Source organism: Branchiostoma floridae, chromosome 14 (genome assembly GCF_000003815.2).
Source record: "Branchiostoma floridae strain S238N-H82 chromosome 14, Bfl_VNyyK, whole genome shotgun sequence".
In the NCBI taxonomy this organism is placed as follows: Eukaryota; Metazoa; Chordata; class Leptocardii; order Amphioxiformes; family Branchiostomatidae; genus Branchiostoma; species Branchiostoma floridae.
This window is the reverse complement of record NC_049992.1, coordinates 5,366,335-5,389,207: the sequence shown is the minus strand read 5'-3', so window position 1 is coordinate 5,389,207 and position 22,873 is coordinate 5,366,335. Positions and strand designations below refer to the sequence as shown.

Genomic DNA, 22,873 nt, shown 5'->3' with positions numbered 1-22,873 from the left:
GACTTTAATTTGGTCCCCTCTGCGTAGGAGAATGATTCATTGGGTATTATTGGGTATTCTCAGGTTTTTCAGAGTCGATAGGCAATAAATGATCCTATTGTTCACTGTCGGTTGTTTTTGTTCACGTCAGCCTCCTGGTATGTACCCTTTCACTTTCGGTGAACTACACATTGCACCCCTGGCACACCATATTATGTTTGTTACATGTTCATAGCGCACACTGGGCTCAGCGAGGATCATTTTGTGATAAGAGCAAGACGCACAGCGCCGTTGGACATGGAGATGCGAGTCTTCCTTGTGCTTGCATACGGATATTGGACAGGTATTTTAGTCAGTTGGTCTCAGGCACTCAGCTCTTAAAACTTCAGCAGCTAATCTCGCTGGTCATAGCGATGGTTGTATCCCGATTGTGTACGTGTCAACTGTCTTGAAGCCAACCGCATGTCGTCCGGTCGCACCTAGGCCTGGCTTAGACTTAGTGATACATTTGTGACAGTGAGCCCTGTAGTGGGTAGCGTGCCTAGCGCAGTGGTTAGCAGCCCTTCCGTCGGTTTTGGGGCTAGAAGCAAATGTCCTGAGATTTACCGGTGGCATACGATTGGCCAATTATAGCTGGCGAAAGGTGTGAGTCTTTCTTCTAACCGACTGAGGGCATATTCCTGGTGGCCGGCTGACAGCCTTTGACCAGTTATTCTCCTTGGCTGTATATACATTTACTGTGCTGCTTTGTACCACCGGTTTATCTGCCTGGAGATTAGCGCTAGCTAGACGCCGTGAGTTCGATTCCAGCTTTGTCGCCCGACACGGTATGCACGCTATCGGAAAGGGTTCCACACAGTCCTAATGGCACAGGTTGTAAAACTATGGTTCACTGTTACTTGAACCTTTGTCACAATTAAACTTGTCTTTAAACAGTATTTTGATGATGATTTAAATATGGAACCTAGCTCATGCAAAGGTATAGTCAAATGGCTTTGGCATTCAGTTCTACGGACTATTACATGTATCTGAAGGAAAGAAATCTGTTTTGTTTTCTCAAATTTCCCATTCTCTCATCAGGCCTGGCACAACGATTCAGCCTGGTCACCCGCCCTGTCCCTGTGTTGGAGCACACAAATGTCACACTCACCTGCACAGCTCCAGACAGTATCGTAACGGAGGGAGAAGTGCAGCAAGTCCATTGGTTTTACACCAGAAGAGAGGAATCTTTAGCGCCACAACACGTCTTCGAATACAATGGACCAGACGACCAGAGAGGGCACTATCACTGGTACGGGAGAACCGTCGCGGAATCATTTTCAGAGCTCACCATCTCAAACGTTACTGTGGAAGACACTGGGTTCTATCACTGCCGACTCCGAGGGAGCAGTTCTCACATCACACGGATAAAGAGCCATCTCACTGTTCTCGGTACGAAATTTTCTTTCGTATTCAAACAATTATTGGCGCTATTAAATGAATAGTAATGGATGTCCCTTATATGCCCTGATTGAAATTATGTCCCATTCTTATCCAGCTAGAGAAGTAAGACTATGGATGTCACTCGAAACGTACAGACGCAATCTCCAAATCTTTTCATGTCGGAGAGAGTGATTTATCTTTATTGTATACCTGGATGTCTAACCTTGAAACGATGATTTGTATATTTATGTGCATTAGTGTTTTGAATCATAATCGCATTTTAAAAACTGCTTGATTCAAATATTACACATGATACAATACAGAAAGAAACTACATTAACCTATGAGACTAGTTTCTACGTAATCTAGAACTTGTTCCTGTTGCCGATTTGAATTCGAAAACAAATTCTTGTCCGTAACCTGTAGCCCTTTATGTTTACTAAATACATAAAGAACTCATTTGTTTTTGTTGTTTTTTCATGACGATAGTGCCGACTTCACGGCTGGAATTACAACCAACAAACACAACATTCAGGGAAGGAGAGGAAGTGAAACTTTCATGTTCCGCCAACGGGATACCTGAACCGTATCTACAGTGGACAAATGGGGCGAGCGACAGTGACACCAGAGGTCCCGTACAGGGGCACAGTGTGTCTTTGGGACCCCTGTCGCTCTCCTGGGCTGATAACAAGAGGAACGTCACTTGTGTGGCGGAACAGCGGCATCCTCTGATCAACGGGCACGTCCTTGAACGTTCCGTGACCTTGAACGTGTTGTGTAAGTATGTCTAGAGTTTTTAAGTCGAACAAGGTTTAACTTATGTATCTTATGTAACTTATAGGTTAAGAAATAAGTTAGCATTAAGATTAGCCAAAGAAAAAGTACACCGAAAGCGGAAGAACGACCTCAAGTTACATTGAACACACCATTTTATTAAAGACCCCATACGGCTCGATAGCAAAATGCCAAATAAGAGTGAATCCGCATAATTTTACAGATTATCTGTCTTGAGTTTCGTGACAATACTGAACGATAGTAGTTCCTGCATTTAATTTTAACATATAAGAATTTACATTCACCACTGTTTCTAAATTGGTTACTAAGCACGAAACTTTGGATACGACGTAGGGGACCCTGTGCCCAATGCTTGTTTAGCCTCAAGTAACATGTTCTGTATCTATAGGTCGATTGGCGACCTACAGAGTGGGGTCAAAGTGTTGGGGCGTGACGTAGTTTCACATCTTGTTTACATAGAAACTCGTTAGTTAGAAGACCTAACCGTTTAATTCAGCTGATAATCATGCATCGTTTTACTCATTATTTTCGGGGCTCTGTCAATATGGATGATACGGAATACACCGTAATGTCTATTATGTAATGTAAGACCATCTCAACTCGGGATATACAGTTATGAACATTCTACCAATTGTGCAACTTAGTGTTTGCATGACTTTAATCTCCAGAAGTTAAAAACATCATGAAACTTCCATAAGTGATACAAAAAAAGGTACTTTCTTTCGGTCCTTATTTGCATAATACAAACCCAAATGAACCCTGCTGATGTTTCCTGTATACTTACACATTTACAGATGCTCCCCGCATCACTAGCTTTCGCATGAGCGAAGAAGGTCTGAACCTAACCTGTGAGGTAGACGCCAACCCTCCTGCCACTTACATCCTACTGAAGAAGGGAAACGAAACCCTTCTGAGGACCAACGGAAGTAAAGTCAACTCAGTTACATACAGCACACATTCGCCTCAAGGGGCTAACCACACTGGGCTCTACACTTGCGTGGCGGAAAACTCTTTGGACCTTACCAGAGCTTCCATAAGATGTGAGTTAAACACTGGTGTGTTGTCACGGCGTTTGTTAACTAAGCATACTATTACTAAGTATTACGAAGAACAGCTTAGGCCATGTTGATTTGATTATATGGATGACATCCGCGCTCGCACCAATTTTCAACCATTTCCAAAAAAAAAAGTTTTGGACCACATAGTAAATTGTGCAAAGCAGCTGTAAAATGAGCACAAATATTCCGTAGATTGAAAAAAACAGTATCAGAAAATTGATAACTGATGCCATAGAATGCCAAAATAAATATCAAAAGTCAAAGAATAAGATGTGAAAGGACAGAAAGGAAAAAAAAAAAGTATTTTTGGTAGGGGTTTGTACATGTACCAGTAAATTCAGGATAGGTCCCGTTCAGGTCCAGAGGATCATTTCCAAGTGGACGTGAACCTGGACCTGATTGTCTGTGGAAACTTGAGAACTGATAATACTCAAAACAATGGTAATTGGTCAATTTTGCTACAAAGGAATCTGTTTGGTGGATCATTGGACTACCACTGGCATTTTAAAATCCCATCTTCATGTAATAAAAGCTCACTGTCTCTGTACCTTTGCCTGTAGAAACTTGGTGCAAGTGACTATAACCTCTACTCACTTCGCTTTTGTTGTCTTTTTGGCCCGGTAAGACCCCAAACACCCACCGACATAGTGTGCCCATTTTGCAATTGGCAAACCCCGTTCGTCTGATTTTTTTCAGGTCTGTTTATTTCAGATTGGTCCAAGAAGAAAAAAAAATGTTTTGCACCCGTATGATGTACTGGTCGCAACATCAAACTGTTGGTATACCATACTATGTGCATTTAGTCCTATGTTCAGCCTTCCTGGCCACAATGATTTCATACTGAAGCCAACTTTTTTTTTTTTGCCAAACTTTTTTTTTATTCGCTCGCTCGCATCAATTTTGGAGTTCCCAAAGGATGTCATCCATATAATCAAATCAACATGGCCTTATGTAAAACTGCCTTTTATATCACGAATGCGCAATCCAACGTTTGCAGAGGGTGTGATGTGATAAGAAGAAAGCATTGGTTCTGCCTTAATGTTGTTCTGCATTGAAACAAGAATGGCAACTCCGTATGACAAGTTTGGATCTAGGCCAACTATTGACACGCCAACACCAACACAGCGACAGACCTATCTAGTTGCTCCATCTTTGCGGGGATTAAAAAAACAGGCATTGCTGAGAAGCTGTAATCTGATCTACTGGTTTCGCTTATGGTTTCATATGTTAGTCTGGTCTTTGGTCTCTATGGTATCTAATAATGACTATTTCCATCCTATTAGGTGAGACAGATAAAGAATGTGGACTAGAAGAGAGGCCAGTAACCGTAACAGGTAAAGTGCATTAATAGTATAGATAATTGCTATCAAACTGGCGATCGTTGACAACGTATTATGATCTATAATTAGCTTTTTGTTGATCTTCCAGATGTATCCTAAGCCAAGTGTGTTTTCTTTTTACCCTTAGATACTTACATGACATATCTGAGATAAGTTTGATTCAATATTGATCCATATTGGACAGAATAATTGCATTTATTGGAATATGCAGCATTTCATTGTGTTGAAAACTAAGCTTTTTTACTTCACCTCTTCAAAATCTACCGTACATCATTTCACAGCCATTTCAGCCACAGAACTTGTCAGGAATCCAACTGTGGAATACTTAGGCATCGCTCTTGGTGGACTAGCAGTGGCTATTCTGACACTGGGGGTGGTCATGCATGTCAAGAGAGGGCGCACACAAAGCAGAAGGCAAGAAGGACTGGCCCCTGCGTCTGTGGATGGTCAAGAGCTTTTACACGATACTGTGGCAGGTAGGGAAATATTTTGGTCGCTTTCCCATCTCGAAATGTTGCTTGAGTAACTGCTTTATGGCGCATCTTATTACCTGGATGTCTAACCTTCATCGACTTATGTCACTTGTTCCTGAGCACAAGAGCTATCAAAATCATGACCATAGCTTTTTCAGAGAGAGACGCGCACACACAAACGCTAGTGAAAAAATAATAATCCATGAATATGGAGGTAACGATACGGAAGAATCTTAATGCGGTGAAGTACTAGTAATGCATTTCGTTTGTGCTTAGAAGACAGACCTCACGAAGAACCTGACGATGTGGCACAGAGTGTAGCGCTAGTGGACCTGGACGACCGTCCCCCGATGCCTCTGCCGAGACCCAAACCGCGGTTCCCAAAGTACGAACTGGGTCTCGACCGTCTGCACATCGACATGAGCCACGTCATCGGCCGTGGGGCCTTCGCGAAAGTCTTCAAGGGCACCCTTATAGAAAAGGGCAGGGAAGAGCAAGTGGCGATCAAGACCATCAAAGGTATTTGACGATGAAAATGTGGAATAATTGCGATATGAAGAAGACATTTGCCAAAGACAAATTTTGTCATTTCTGTACTTGAAGTTCTGGGATTGATTTATGTCTTGATAAAAAATACAAATTTTTTATAGGATTAATCTTTGCCAAGTAAACTTTGGTTGCAGTCACTAAGTATTGCACTGATCTTCTGAGAAATAGAAAGAAACAAGATGCACTTTCCTTGGTGACAGAAAGTTATAAACGGAAACCATATAAACCTTACAGATAGAAGGGATAAGATATGTGTTGTTTGAATGTCATCATGTTTGAAACTAAACACACACAATTGTTTCTTCAGAGAATGCGACAGAAGAGGAAACAAAACTGTTCTACGAGGAAATCGGCATCGTCATCGACATAGGGAGCCATGGCAATGTTCTGCGCATGCGCGGGTGTTGCACGACACACGATCCCAGTAGACCACTCCTCGTCATGGAGTACATGCCGTATGGGAATCTCCTCAACTTCTTGGAGAAGTGTAAAGAGGTACTATATAATTCGACAAATGACATACAGATATATCTTTCACTTTTTTCTCTAAACATTTAAGAAGTCTTGTAGCCAACTGCCGTGTATGATGGATGTGGACCTATAATAAGCCTTATAATGGCTATAAACGCCCCAGTCTTATTGGATTGAGACGCCATGAATTACAGTCTTAACGGGAACGTGGCACCAGGCTATTGAACAATTACCGTCTCATAAAGCACCTCGTTCGCTTTGCTCACTCTGTGGTTAATTCGGTGATCACCAGACCAAACGTTATGCCATCATTAGCATATCAGGACGGGTCATTGACTCTTAGTTAACGTTGCAAATCTTTAAAAAAAATTGAATATTGTCAATAGGTTAGGAATGGTGCAGCCTGTGACGATCCAATGTACCTGCTGGAGGAGAAGATGAAGTACCAGATCGGGAGCCAGGTGGCAGGTGGAATGGTGAGTCATGGATAATAACATTACTGTTTACCTGATCGGTTATCAGCTGCAGCCATCATTTTTGTTTAATTTTCTTTATTCAATTCCTAAATTTCAACCCATTTAACCTATTAAATAAACATATGGCTATGCTATAGACAATGGACTGAACTTTACAAGACTCCTACTTAAATGAATTGGTAATAGCACCAAAGGTCTCGGCTGAATTTTAATCAGCCTTGCTCTTTTAAGGATTCCGTCTAGCGTCCATTCAGTGACCAAGTTGAAGAACTTTAAAGCCAAACGTTTTGGGGGTTAAGTGCCAGTATACAGTGTTGGTCTTGTAAAGTCAAGTGAAGTGTTCATGATACATGTTACCAAGATACAGATTAAAAATATGACTTTCCTTTCATTCAGCAATACATCTGCAAGCAAAAATACATCCACGGCGACCTCGCTGCCCGGAACATCCTGGTGAGTAAAGGACAGACCATCGTGGTGAAGATCTCCGACTTCGGTCTGACAGCGGACATCTACCAGAAGGGGTACAAGAGACAAGACCCGGACCAACTGGTCCCCTACAAGTGGATCAGTTTGGAGAGACTCCAGGTCAACGGAAGATGTACAGAGAAAAGTGATGTGTAAGTAATATTTCTGTATTTATGACTTTTGCATTACATATTCCCCAATATTGAATCTTTACCAAGCAACGATTTTATACTCTATTGCCGTCCATAGAGTCCGGTGATGAGCAACAAGCTTTAGCTCAGTTCTCTGACCCTTCTTAAGTTGAAATGACCCGCCATGTGAACAGAAAGGAAGCGTGACGTAAACAAAGGACAAAGGTGCCCGTCAGAAGATAGTTGCCCCGGTCTAGGTTGAGGGATGGATGATAGCCTCCGATTTAAACGACTTCTATCACTCCTTTTCTTGATTTATAGATAAATTGATGATGGTGATATCATTTTGTTTTCTTAATACATGTGTTATTCAATACAGCAAGTAAGAGCATCACTAAAACTTCCGTAGCTAAAGTTATAGAACTGATCAAACTTTGAATTGTGTACTGATGGTATTCTTTTGAAAATCACTTGTATTCACTCATATGCATGCTCTTTATGTATCATTAGGAAAATATTCAATAAACAATATCACCAATAGTGTTGCATTATTTCTCCGTTCAAGGTGGTCCTTCGGAGTTCTGCTGTATGAGGTCGTCACCTTAGGTACGATAACATATACTATAAGTGCATGGCGGTATGCAATTCAAGCTAAATTTTTGAACAAGAGATATTTGATGAATGAATGATAGCCTTTATCCTTGCCCATAGGGCGTGGTACTAGTACAAAAAGTATAAAAGTCATGATGAAATACGTAGTAATTTACAAATAGGGTCTAAAACTATTCTGATAAGTAGGTTCGGCTTCTTCTTGTGTTCTAGTGATCTTAGGAACGTGGGTTTAGCTGTGTTATCAACAAATCCCTTTAAAAGTCAGCAATATAGAATATTCTTGGTATCAATGTATTGTATCACATTATATGTGCATCCTTAGGGGGACCTCCTTATCCCAATATCCACTTTGCTGAGATTTTGCGGGATAAGTTGAGTGCAGGTTGGCGTATGGAGATGCCAGAAGATTGCAGCTTTTTCATGTAAGTTTGACCTCTGTTCCTCGATGTATCACTTTATCTAGTTTTATCTTTATATCAGGGTGTTAACGATTGCAAAGTACAAAATATACTAGACCTATCACGTGGACCCAGATTCACCATTGGTTAGAAATGTACAGCTCATTCTATGTTGTAATCGTTGTCTCTGTGGCATGATGTCAATTGTATTAATTGTTACATTTGAGTTACAAACTGTAGGTCCTCATAAATATATGATTTTTCCCCGTAAGTTATTTTCTTCTCAGTTGTACGCTATCTTTGTCACTTAAACAAACAGTACCATAGGCAGCTGTTGAGATTGTGTGCACATCGTCTTTAACATTTAATTATGATGGTTAGAATGATAAGACACATGGACCTTTAGGATTTCTATGTCGTTTTCATGCACCGGTTCATTAACAGGCTCTTTTTATCTTAGGTATGATTGTATGAAATCCTGCTGGAAGGCAAAACCCGCTGACAGACCAACGTTCTCACAGCTCAAGGACAAGTTCGACAGAGTACTGTTAAAATTCTTCAGTGATTATAACACCGTTAGGTCCTGAATCTGGAGCCTGTATATATATCTTGGGAATAGCATTATTATCGGAATAATGATAATTTTTGAAGCAATGATAGGAAACAAATCAACCCCTTATGCTAATATTAAGGAATGCATGTAATGAAGGACACAAATGTAGCTTCTACAAGAGATGAATACATAAAAAGTAGGTAACAATAAGGTTTATGGTTATGGTTTCAGTTGAAATAATTTGCTGTTTATCAGTTTCTGTTATACTTAATGTTGTACTATCTATGAGAAGAAGTGTTGGGAGTACACACCAAAATCATGAAGATATGCTAACCCTTTAACCTCGAGTTATTCTCTTTTAAAATCTGAAGATAAACTGGCTGAGGTCGCTAGGGCTCACACCCACACTATCAACAAAGAGCATATATCACCACCGTAACATGTCTAGAACTCGAGACACTGGACACTGAACGTTCTGATGCAGTACTGTAGTAAGTAACGGGGGGGGGGGGGCAAAATCTAATCATTTCACGGTCTCATCAAGGCCCATCGACATACTAAATACCGGGTGCACTACCAATGAAAGTCTTTATGGCCTTCTGGAGTTATGATGTTGAATATATTGAATAGATGTACATACTGCCTGCCTATACAATACTACTATAATCGCATGTACATACAATACTACTATAATCGCATGTTCCTTTGTTTATAAGAAAACTTCTATATCCAACAGATTCGGTGATATTTTAATTCGGTATTCTTTACCGAATGCTGTCATATCATAAGTATCATACATAATACTACACGAAATATCTATTTCAATATAAATCTATCATGTATAATCAACAAAACCCTTTGGAAAAGGTGTTGTTTTCAAGTATAAAGCTATTTAATGCTAGGGGCGAATTCCATACTAAGTATTGCAGATTCATATCTTTAGCGTATTTTGAGGTGCATTATTTTACGTGTCAGAAATCAATGTAAAGACAGCTTAGAAGGCATTCACAAATAAATGTTATCCCGACCTAAATCGAATTAAAGGTGTTGAAAACGCTTAGATGTTCTGTTCTTGTCACTTGGTTCTCTTTTCGTTTCAATACATTCTACATCTTCCAACCTTTTCCCTGAGCTACAGGTCACTATACTATGATCAAAAGAATGCAAAGAGTTTCAGTTTATACAAATAAGGTTTGACGTCTTGCCTATAGGGGTTGTGAAAGCCTTTACAATGTATGTATTACTGAAACAATGTTTCAGACATAATGAAATTGTCTGCAGTGTGTTGTTTTCTTATTATATTAAGATCCCTTTCCAAATGAGTTTGCGCAGAAGGAAAAATCCGTCTCGAAGAGTGGGTCTTTTTTCCTGGTCCACCTAAAAACGGTGTTATTTTCTGCTTAGAGCAGCAATATCCTTCAAAAATCTTGGAGATATACTAGTATATCAGTAAAGAAAGAGACAACTTTAGTGCAAAGATGCAGACGAAACAGGAGAATGCAGTGCAGGAAATACAGCACCAGTACCAGAACACCGTAGAGTGTGAGATGTTAGCTACCGACTGTATCGAACCTAATGCCGAGGTGCCCGTCCTTCCCAACACTGGTCAGGATGGAAACGGAGATGGACTACCTGACCAACAAAAATCCACCACTAAGACTTCACCATTGTACAGGGACACAACAGTCGGAGCTGCTGGACAACATGACAACCAGCGCGCAAGACACAAAAATTCCAAGTTGATGTCACGGCTCTATGGAGACATTGTTGATAAAAAAGAATCGCCTCGACAGGCTAGAAAAATACGTAATGACGATACAGGTCAAGAGGGACTCAAGTCTACGTCAAAACTTTACGGCGACACGACAGGTGACAGGGATTCTCCTCAGCTAGCTCGGAAAACGTCTGCTGACGAAACTGGTCCGGATGGGAACACGATTGCGTCAAAGCTCTACAAGCAGGGAGACAAAACAGATCAAAATGAATCAGCACAACAGGCAGAAAGCAAAGCTGTTCAAGCCAAATATCAAGAAGAGCCCAATGCCGTGCTCTATTCAGCCCCAAAGACGTCCGGATACGAGATTTGTAAGCCGATTCCTCCCAAGCAAAATCTAAAAGGCCGAAGTGATGAAGGGGGCTACACTGGACCCTCTTCTTCTGAACAAGATAAAGGTATGTTACTGATATCAATGATAATTTGATGGCAAACACATATCGGGCAGCTTATGTTTTTTTGTTTATTAATTTTTCAGTGTAGTCCCTACAAACTGATTTCCAAGGGAGTTATATCTATCTGATAAGAGTACTGTCAGAGCAATTTGTGTTTAGATTTGGATAATTTTCCACATAAAAGAAGGTGGGATAGTCTTGCTTGATGTGTTTTTAATTTTCAACTAGATACTTGTGGCTCTTTTGTAGCGAGCCGTCTGTTTATGGCACACAGATAAACTTTGCAGGGATCTGGGAATTGCTTCATTTTCAACCCAATGACCAATTTACTGAATGTTCTAATATTTAAGAAAAAATATCAATCCATGACAGAACAGTTTAGAAACTAATACAAATTATCTACGTTGCAAATATTTCTAACACATTAGAATACGCAAGGAGGTTGAACATTTCCTTGGAATACTCCAGAATGTATTCATTAATTTAGTACAAAGTCAACAATATAAGAAATCGATTCACAGGTTATACATTTTAGATGGTGAAAAGGTTTTGAAAATGTTGGAACAAAAGGCAGAAATCACTCGTTATTGTTCTGGTTATGGCAGATAACCAACCTAACGTGCGTACAGTTGAAGATATTTTTATCAGATACTTTGTGTATTTGTACATTTTACATGATAAAATACCGATTTTAACGTCTCCTATGAGGTTTTTAAAGCCATATTGTAGACACGAGCATGAAAAGTGTTAAGGAGCGATGACCTGATATCAATATTCAGCAAGAATCAGTCGCGATTGGCTGCTATATCATTTTTCATGCATCGTGATTTGATTGCTTTTTCTCTCTCATATATCAAACATCGAAACCTCGCGCATGTTTCAATAGCTGCACAGAAGATTAAATTAGGGGTTTGGTGTTTTTCTTCTATTTCACAACACCCCTTAATCGTGCATATGTTTTTCATGGAAATAAAGTAATAACTAATATGGCTCATTGAAAACATTAGGTTCATTTTCTTTCGTGACCTTCTAGTTTGTACCAAATACTATTTTTCTTATTCGATGTCCATCCTTCTCGTATTAAAGTCTACAAAGCAATTAGAATAGAACAACGTAAGCTGATGTTGAATTGGTTATAATCTAACGTTATATGGATGACATCCGCGCGTGCATCACTTTTTGGCCGTTTCAAAAATTCAACCGTTTCACTGCAAATCGTACAAAGCAGCTTAAAAATGACCAAACATACGCCATGACTGATAAAATGTGCCGGGAAACGAATACTGATGTCATAGAATGACATTGTCGATTCCAAGGTCGAAGAAAAGATATGAAAGAACAAAAATGAAGAATCTATTGTTTATTATGTCATACTCTGCGTGTTCAGTCATCTGTTCTGACCTCCAACTCTTCATGATTTGGCACGGATATGTACATGAGTAAAGACATGATTTTGTGTTTGACGATATGTTGTGCAATGTAAATATAGTGCGTACGTGTACCCAGGGCTTCCTTGAAAAGCAGTGCTAGTCACTGATGGTAGCTTACCCTGGTGAAAGAATACAGAAGTAAATGAATAAATAGAAAAATAAATGACAAACTTCCTGACCACTTAGATTCCATAATGAAGGCAACTTTTCTTCATATAATATGTCCACCTTTTTTTCTTCGCATGCTCAATTCGATGATCTGTTCTGGGTTGTACAGAGGATATCATCTGGAGGGGGGCCGAATTCGCAACTGTACCGCAAATTCGCCATTTTGTATTTTTTTTTAATTTTGAGGTGGAAGGGGAAAATGTTAAGGTTACTTTAATTTTATTTCCAAAATATGACTATCAAACATTAATATACATGCAGTCTTTTGATCGTGTCTCGTCAAGCGAAGACCGTTAATGTTAATCAAATAAACATGGTCAAAGGTGCATAGATAGGAGTATCGGATTTACGACCTGAAGACCTTTGTAATTGCGTGTAACTGTTACTATTCAGGGTTCTCCCCAGAATTTTTTAGTATAGTGGAGGGGCTGGCAAAAATAACTCGAACCAACGCGCTGCGCTTTCATGAATATGGGTTCATTTTGCATTGACAAAGTGTGTCAAATACTACAAGTATAACATGTTATAGTGATTCCTTAGTTGTGAAGTGGCAAAATGACTATTGTTTTCATCATGCCCATTCACAAGTTTTTGCAGACAATGCCGACTGGAAAAGTGATGCCACTTGGCACAAAAAATCTGTGAATTTTCATGAATTTTAGCAAAACTAACCAAGAAAATAGGGAAGAAACACACTACATTTCAAAAGTAGTATGTTGGAGCTGGGCTAGTCATAATATATGACTCCCATACAATGTGGGGGGCCTCCGTTATTCCATCCTCTGGGGAGGACTCTGCTGTTGCTGTTTGTTTTTTTTAAGAATCGACTTCGTGTAACTGTGAGTATAACCGTTTTCGCTGCAGCTAGAGAATTGAAAGCTACTACTGACGACAATGGCGATCCTAACAACCACGTGTATGACAATACTGAAACTTGTGGTTGGCAGGCTGAAGACAAAGGTATCTTGTCTTATCTTAAATTTTGTATGTTAACAATTTTATATAAGTTTACAAAATTGTTATGTCAGTGACATTGCTATGGTCTTCCTCATTCGCTAGTTATTAGTAACTACGTATCTAAATAATTGAATCAGATGCCAGTTAAACAAATAATATTAATGCTTATTCCGATTAAATAAAATTTTACGCAATTGGAAACAATAAACGACAAATCTCCCAACATCCAGGATAGTTATGAAATCATCTGTAATCAACAATGGTATGAGTTTCTATCTCTATATTAATAAAACATATATGTACATATGTACGTATATACTCAGTAGGTAGTGGGTAGCTTATAGATAAAGATATTTTGTTAATTAGTCAAGAGCTGCATTGTGCGATGTGATTATAAATGTTTTACCTGTTATTATTCTCATTATTTCATTATGTTTTTAATGCCTAAATACGAAATTTAGCGCCTCACGGCGCTGCGATGAATTCAGTGAGTGATGAAACAGCAATCAATAAACAACCTATTATCATTATAGATATTGTAAAACATATAACGATACTGCTGTTTTTTCTGCAGCTAGAGAAAGAATAGCTGACAACTATGCTGCTAACCACATTAATAGCGACCCTGAAAAGCACGTGTACCACAATTCTGAACGTAGTGGTCAACAAGATGAAGACAACAAAGGTATCTTCTCTTCGTAACATTTCGGTGTCTTTATACCATTGTACAGCACTATGATACCAGTGACATTGCTATGCAATCATTATACTTTTTCATGTCAGTATTATTCAAGAAGCGGTGGAAATTATGATCTTGATGATTGTTGAATAAGTTTCAAGTAATTGCTTCTATTCAGTCTATGTAACAATACACCTTAGATCACAACTCCATCAGATGTGGCCAATAAATAGCGGTGCAAATAAGCAACGAACGATCCTTTCTTGCTTTTTAAGTGCAAACTGCAAACTATTAGATACGAGACACAGTTGGATAAAATTTGACATACTTAAAAACAAAATAAGTGTTTTTAAAGAAGCTTAAATGATATCATGTAAATCAAGCCTACATTACTAGAAATTCAACAGCACAATGATAATACGTCAGCGAAATGTGTAACGTTATGCTTTGGAGTTTTACCGCGTTAGAAAAGATTTTACTAACAACCACTCTGGGATATCATATGAAAATGAATAATTAGTCTGAGAGGAAAGTCTGAATTTTGTTATGGCTATAGTCAACTTTACCATGATGTTTTGCAACCTTTTTCAACAATACATCCAAAATGTGCATAGCAGCACCTCCGTTGAATTTCTAACATTTCCAATTACGCCATACGCTAGAGACTAATTTCGGCTTGGTTATCTTTTGAAGATTGTGATACAATATTAAACATGTTGTTCCTGAAAGATAAAAGAAATTGAAACCCTAGTCGCCTATGACAAAAAAAAACTGGGTGTATCGGGGAAACTTTGGTCTTTATTTTCAAATTGTACCGATCTAAAAGCACTCTTGAACTGATTCTAATATATCATAGAAGACGCGTTTCACCAAACGTTAAGTTGTAGCGTGATGTAAATTGTAGAATCATTCATTTTTGGGTGAAAAGACAAATTATAGGCTGAAGATGGACATTTAAAGCGGTCATGCAGGGGGACATTACGCAGTACGTTGCATAAATAGTATTGTTATCACCTTAATATCATCATATTGCGCAGTTGTCTCATTTACATTTAAGGCATCACAATATTTTGTTTTTTTCTAGCCATCAAAATCACTGTACGTGGTAATTCGCACGAGTGTTGTTTCCTCACAAGGTGTCAAATAGAGAAACTCAGAAAGATCTGAATACTTATTTTCGTTTTTGTTTGTTTGAACCTTTGTTTATTTTCACACAGATGACCCTGAAGATGCAGAGCGACGGGTGACCTTCCGTTCCTGCCTAAAACGTGTTGTCGTCGTTTTTGTTGTAATGTCAGCCTTGTTTGGTGCAGGAGCTTGCTTTGCCATTTTCTTCGCTGACACGTCGGACAACAAGGCAGAAGTCTACCCGGTCAGTCAGATAAAGATTTAAAGACTACAATTCTTACAGTTTTCTGTCTCTTCCTTCCTCTCTCTCTCTCTCTCTCTCTATCCCCCTCTCTCTCTCTCTCTCTCTCTCTCTCTCTCCCTCTCTCTCTCTCTCTCTCTCTCTCTCTTTCTCTCTCTCTCTCTTGAATGACCTTTGCAGGCCGATAAATGCACTGGAAAAAGAAAATACGATCTGGTGGGTCACCAGAGATGTAAGAGCGAGACAGTGGTGCAGAAAACGTGTGGTACTATTAAGAATACGTGGTTCTATTTTATGAAAATGAGTTCATAGTACTACACATTTTTCATAGTACCACACTTTTCTGCACTATTGGGATATAAACACAGTAATTGAAGAGCTCTGATTGGCTGAGGGGTAGTGGCCACGTTGTAAGGAATTTTGATTATGGTTAACTTGTAAAATACTTTCGTGTAAAGACTACAGCATACACCACGTGGCTGTTCCCGAACACGCACACCCCTCCACCTTCTGGCATGTCAGGGGTTACAACTGCAGTGTCTGATGTCACCGCTGTGCTGTCAGAGGTAACAACGCTGAACCCAGATGTGATAACTTTACTGCCAAATATGACAACTGTGCAGTCTGTGTCATCGCAGGTAACAACCTCGCAGCCAGATGTGACAACTACACTGCCACATGTGACAACTACACTGCCACATGTGACAACAAAATTGACACATGTGACAACCTCACTGTCCGAGTTGTCAACCAAACATTTGAAGGTGACTACTGTGTCATATTTCATACTGCTTTGACCCAAATGAAAGTCCCTTTAGATTGCCTTTACATCACCATGAAAATGGAGGTTTAAGTTTTTCATTAGAGTAGGATTGATTACGAAAATTGAAGGCGATATTCCATATTCTTGAATTCCCATCAGCTTGCGCTATGTTTCTGTTGGCAGCCTTTCATACACCATACCACAGAGATGAAACTGAACAAGATGGAGGCGGTTACAAGGCAGGAAGTAACAGCGACAATGAAAGGTACGCCTCACAAGCCAGCTGTACATGTATGGGCCAGTAATATCAGGAGAAACGGGAGCTTTATGTACGCTTTGTGGGGGTTGATCCCAATTCCCTTTCATTGGCAAAATATTAATCTGAATTGAATCTAGAATGCTAAAATGAGTAACACACAAGAATATATAAGAGAGAGTGAGAGAGAGAGAGTGTGTGTGAGAAAGAGAGAGAGAGAGTGAGAGATATAAAGACCCAAAAATGAAAATTTTCTTTTCTGTGAACAACTAAATACAATTTTGGTGAGTGGTGCTCCGCTTAAAAATACATACCAAATATTAATGTTACCTCCTACTCCTAGAGGGGGAGTTACTTAAAGGAACTGATACGTTGAATTGACATTGAAAACTATGCCTCCGACGCCTATACAGAAACCGCCTGTGAGGACAACACCATGCGGCTGTCATGCCCAATCGGACAATGGCTAGTGATCGATGACGCCAACTTCGGCCGGACGTCCAGCTCCGTGTGCCCCTGTAAGTGCGCCTGTAATAATGAGAACTGTCGAGCGGCGAAGAGTCTGTCCATCGTGTGGAGCAACTGTCAGGGCTTACAGCAGTGCACCGTGGGCGCAAGTATTCGTGTGTTTGGTGACCCCTGTCGTGGGACTGGAAAGTACCTACAGGTTACCTACCGCTGTACATCAGGTAAGAACATTTTTCAATATGTAACGTTATATATTTTAAGTCATATTTTACGATGGTTGCCCCCCCCCCTCCCATTTTTGTGATAACCACATTTCGGTGTATCATAATTTTGTACGTAAGCAGATACTAGATAGTACAGAATTTCGTTCAGAGATTTTGTATCGTGCAGCTCCCCTAATCTCGTACCCTGTGTTGATATATTTGGTTGAACGTCTAAAAGTTAGTATACATGTTGTATTTTCCGACAGATGCCCGTTCATATGGTACTGATGTTAATCTATTTTGCATATTTGTAATGTTGTGTAACGTAACATGTAATTTCTTTATGTTTTGTTGCGTTCTATTTATACGGTTATTGCTGTGATGAGTTCTTCAATTGATTGATTTTGATTTGGTAGTGTTAAGCTTATTTTGTGTCGATCAGATAATTCATTACCCCTATGTTCGATCATGTGTGTTTTATGTTATAAGAATGATTAAATTTATGTTCATTTTATATACATATTTGCAGGATTCCGATAGCAATCAGTTGTTGACAACTGAAGGGACCAACAAGATTGTAAATTAAAAGCACATCTCAAGGCACCTTAAGTCGATTTTACTTTCCCCCTAGCCTGTAGCAAACCATTCGGGATGACATCCGGAGCAATCCCTGATGACGGCATCACCGCCTCCTCGCACATGGGCCCTGATCACGAGCCTTACCGCGGGAGATTGAATGGAGAAGCTGGAGCGGCCTGGACCGCAAAAACTAACAACGTCGGGCAATGGATGCAGGTATGTTTGTGTTTATTCAAAATGAGTTTGATAACGGAAATTTAAGATCTAATTGTTTAGAACGGGTGACCTCTAGAGCCAGAAAGAAGTTAATCTAGAAACTGGATATGATTTGTGCAACATTTAGACTTTTCAGGTAGCATCATTTCGTCAGGCACACTAAAGAGATATGATAATAAAATAGGTTTTATACCCTAACTATGAATTCGTACCCTGATCAAGAATTTTATATACAAATTATGAATTTTATTTTTCCCATATCATTAATTTTATACCCTAACTATTAATTCACTTCTAAATTTCAATCTCGTAAATGTCTTAACGAAACTATGCTCACAACGAAGAAGTTTATTTGCAAGTTCGTACCCGAGGGCTAATTGCAAGTACATGGTATACTCATAGTGACAATATATTCTTAAACAATATATTCTTATCTAATGCGAGTTCTATAATAAACCTTCAGGTTGATTTGGGTGGTACCGAGCGCGTCACCGGAACCACCATTCAGGGCGGCTACCACAATAATGGCCGTGGGGTGACCTCCTACAAACTACGGTACAGCGCAGATGGGACTAACTGGAAACCATATGCAGACATCGATGGCTCAGAAAAGGTTTCTGTGATGATATAGCTTGTTATTTTTCTTTTTTTACACTGTTAACAAAGCAAAGAATAAATAAACATATCTTAATGTTTATAGCCTACAAGCTATCAGCTGGAACATACATGAAAAGCTAATAGCTTGAAGATGAAGACAGTACCACAGATGAAATTACATTTTAGAACTTTCTAAATTATATATAACGCTAGTTCACCTTTATCCGCGGGGTTGACTATATCCGTTGTTATTAATTACTTATGGATACCAAGTCGACAGAAGATATCGGTAGTTCCTTGAATATTTTCGAATTTCAAAATACGGTAGTTTAAAACTACGGTCCGTCGACTTAATATCCCTAAATACCTTGTTTTTGAACAACGGATATAGGTTACCCCACGGATAAAGGTTAACTAGCATTATACGTTTACCTTCCAGGTTTTTCCAGGCAATGCCGACACGAACACCCCTGTGACCAATCTGTTGGACTACCCCATCGATACCCGTTATGTGCGTTTCGTGGTCCAGTCGTGGCGAGGCAGCATCAGTATGAGGGCGGAGGTTCTGGGCTGCAGTGGAAGTAAGTTTCTGTGAAAGTGTAATACCTTGTAGTTTCTAACACTGCACCATTCCCCTACGCAGAGGGACCACATAATCTCCAAGCATAATCCCCCCGTGGCATAAAGCAGTAACATAAGCTGGGGAAGGAGTTTAGCCGGCAGATGAGTAAATTGACCCGTTACTCCTCTGCCGGCTAAACTCCTTCCCAGCTTATGTTACTGTCCACGATTAGGACCACAGTCGTGTCTAAAGTCCCCAATAGGCTGTTAGCTAGCCGTTAGGGACCGGGCGTAGGAGGATGCCAATGCACGAAAAGGCAAATTTTCACGAGCTCCCACCGCTGTGCACGATGGTAAAACCTGAGGCGTCCTCACCGTGGGCACGGGTTTCCACGAGCCGCCTGTTCCCGCGTGCCCCAACGTTGAAAACCTGTGCACACAATCTGTATGTGTATCTGTATCTATATAGCCGATACGAATAACCGCCATTTCTGGGCTGTAGTGAAAGCAAGTTTCTGTCATAACTTACAGATGCCACAGTTTGACCTGTCCATAGGAAATCCCATTAAATGAATGAAGACCTTTCTGGCACATTTCTGCACCACTGGGCTAAGTACAGGTCACATGGTAACAACTAAAAACATCTAACAATGGTAGCACTCATAAACATTCATATGCGCAATTATCATAAACGTCCAATCTACTCTTACTTTTTAACAAGTACATTTGACTTCATCTTGCTTCTTGGTAAGTACAATAAAACAAAGGTTTGATAATATCACTTACACCAATCATTAACATTCTTCTCCACCAGGAAGCCACAAGTGTCTTCTTTTTAACCATTCAAAGAAACAGGGATTCCTGTATTATTGTTCTTTCGCTATTTACCTCAGATCATGGTGCCTGTCAGCCTAACCCCTGTGCATATGAAGGGACATGTCTGGACCGTGCGGGCGAGTTTGTCTGTCTTTGCCGTCCTCCGTTAAAGGGAAAGAACTGCAGCATCAGTAAGTCACGAAGAAATGAATCAAATTTGTATCTATACGGTTCTGATGACCTCTCCTCAACAAAGAAAATGATACCTGCAAAATGTCATAAATTCTATCTGCGTTTATAACTTGTACAAATCTAGTATCTTACTGACTCCACGTGTCACTGGTCAAACCGTAATGCAAGTGGTTTGAAATTCGATAAAAGGCTCATTGTAGCTGTACAATACAATTGAGCTGTATTAGAGGCAGTCTATAAATTCTACTCGGCGAGAAGGCTGTTGCTATTCGTGCTGAACTAGACGTCGCTTAAAGATTATGATAAAAATCACTACATAAGTCTATGTAAACGAATGACGAAATGAATGTTTATATCCTTACAGTTTGTGATTCCATTCACACGTATGCCTGTCACCATTGCGAAACGACGTACCGCTGGGGTCTGCCCAGGCTGACGGGACCCCCCTTCATGTTTGATGTGAAGGCCGAACGTGACGTCCACGTGGCGCTGTCCTCCCAGGACCGGGACTTGGACGCGATGTACGAAATTGTCATCGGTGGCTGGTACAACATGCGATCTGTCATTCGCCGCAGCAAGCAAGGCCTCGAACATGCTGATGTCCAAATACCCGGTAAGTATGATTACTCACTCACCCGCCCACTCAGTCGCGCAGTCACTCACTCATTCACGCAGTCACTCAGTCACTCACTCAGTCTCTCACTCACTCACTCACTCACTCACTCACTCACTCACTCACTCACTCACTCACTCACTCACTCACTCACTCACTCACTCACTCACTCACTGAACCACTATTATAATACCTTGCTAGTCGTTGAAAGTGATACCGGTTTGTGCTTCAGACCAGACTTGGTAGTACATGCTTCTCATGTTATTTCTTGTTCCTCTGTAGACCTCCTCTCCAAGAATGAGTACAGAGCCTTCTGGATAACGTGGTCTTCAGACGGAACCATTGCAGTTGGCAGGGGTGGGGAGACCCTGCCGTTTGTGCAGTGGAGGGACCCCAACCCGCTGCCCATCAACTATGCCGGACTCAACACGGCCTGGAAAAACCGTGGCTGGTGGGATCTATGCCGCGCCGCTCGGCCTGAAGGTTAGGTTGAACCAAGGACCTCCTTAATTAAATAGAAGTCAAAGACTGGACATTTTTGCCACTGTGGAACTAGTTAGTAATCCTCTTACATCGATGTGCAAAATGAAAAATGATACTTTACTACTAGCATACTCTAGAACGGGTCCAATCTAAAACAATCATCCCTGTTGTTAGCAGGTGCCAATGTAGGCGTAAGACAAAGTGTGACGATAAGAAGTGGCTGCAATATGGCTGTAAAATGGCACTTAACACGACTTTCCTCAATTCATCCACGTATAAAAATGGTTATATGACTTCGGTCGGGGAGGTTAAAGAAAAATACTACCTTTACCTTCTGTCCGTACTGTGTATGTGGCACGGTTAATATAAGTTACTAACTTGAGTGCAGTGCCACATTGTCTCCGTCTGTTCAAAAGCAAATATATAATGGTTTATTTCTTCTTCTCACTTTACACGGTACAGAATGGCAGGACGATGGCCCTGAATTGCCCTGTCGTGTTACATTTATTAAAATCGAAGACAGTTATTTAAAACGATGTTAACACATCAGCGAATATTCCACACAGTATTTACGTATATTGCACACAGTTGATTAACAATGACAAATAGAAAAAAAGTTTGTCCCTAAAATATTTGTGATCTGATTTTTGACAGACGTTGAGTGCCTTGTGACACCGGCCATGCGGAAGGACTGTGGTTGGGTGGGGATCACTCCGGATCAGTGCCGTCAGAAGGGATGCTGCTTCGATAGTTCTACAAGTGGAGGAATACCGTGGTGCTTCCACAGTGCTTAGAACGGTGGGCTCACGGCATTTTATGATCATCCTCACGACATTTGCATAGTCTTTGACCATAGTCTTTGTGTTCGGATATTGGATTTCAGTGCTGTTGTTACTCTCGTTGGTTCTTCAGTCACGTATGAAAACAGTTACTGGAACTTTCTTCAAGCAATGACTGTTTTTAAAGGTAAGGTACATACCTCCACATTTTTGACGGCTGACAGTCAATATTGCTCACGGAGAGTGACCTAGATCTCGTGCTCTCTCACGAGATCGAGACTAGGTTGATTGAAGGTATGTACCTTACCTTTAAAAACAGTCATTGCTTGAAGAGAATTTGAAGTAACTATTGTTTCTCTTTATTTTTGTATGATTTTCTTTGAGTAAAATTATGTTATTCATCAACAATAAAAGAATAATTAAAAAAAGAAAAAGGTGGGATGTACTCTGAACAGTACTCAGGCTATAGGTAGCCGGTAATGGTATGTCTTATACCCCCTTCACATTAGGCGCGATTCGATCGGACGATGAGTTTGCGAGCTCTAAATTACGAGGAGGCATGACCCTGCCGCTCACCAAAAATTGCCTGAATTCGTGATAAGCAAAGTTTCTGGGCTGGCCAGCATGTTTGAGAAGCGGGACCTGCCCATGAGTCCTGGCATGTCACCGCCACCTCGAGGCACCAGAAGTGCTCGTAAGGATCCAAGTCACTGACCGTGAGGAAATGACAAGTTAGACAATATCCTCAAGGCATGTAAAAATTTAAATGTTTAAAAGTGATATCAGGTCATCTTATGGCAATATCATAAAAACAATACTGTAACAGTATTTTTTCAATGTGTAAAGTCGAA

General features: G+C 40.2%; 1 protein-coding gene across 1 annotated transcript; it reads left to right on the top strand.

Annotated features, from left to right (window-relative positions):
- Positions 1 to 275: 275 nt before the first annotated feature.
- LOC118430035 (fibroblast growth factor receptor 1-like) lies at positions 276 to 8,199 on the top strand. The gene is made up of 12 exons (XM_035840739.1): positions 276 to 322; positions 1,060 to 1,410; positions 1,890 to 2,177; positions 2,990 to 3,235; positions 4,537 to 4,587; positions 4,875 to 5,069; positions 5,343 to 5,585; positions 5,923 to 6,110; positions 6,473 to 6,562; positions 6,959 to 7,182; positions 7,727 to 7,767; positions 8,096 to 8,199. Exons 1-12 carry the CDS (start codon positions 277 to 279, stop codon positions 8,197 to 8,199), a joined length of 2,067 nt encoding a protein of 688 aa, XP_035696632.1. The 5' UTR covers position 276.
- The last annotated feature ends 14,674 nt before the right edge of the window (positions 8,200 to 22,873 follow it).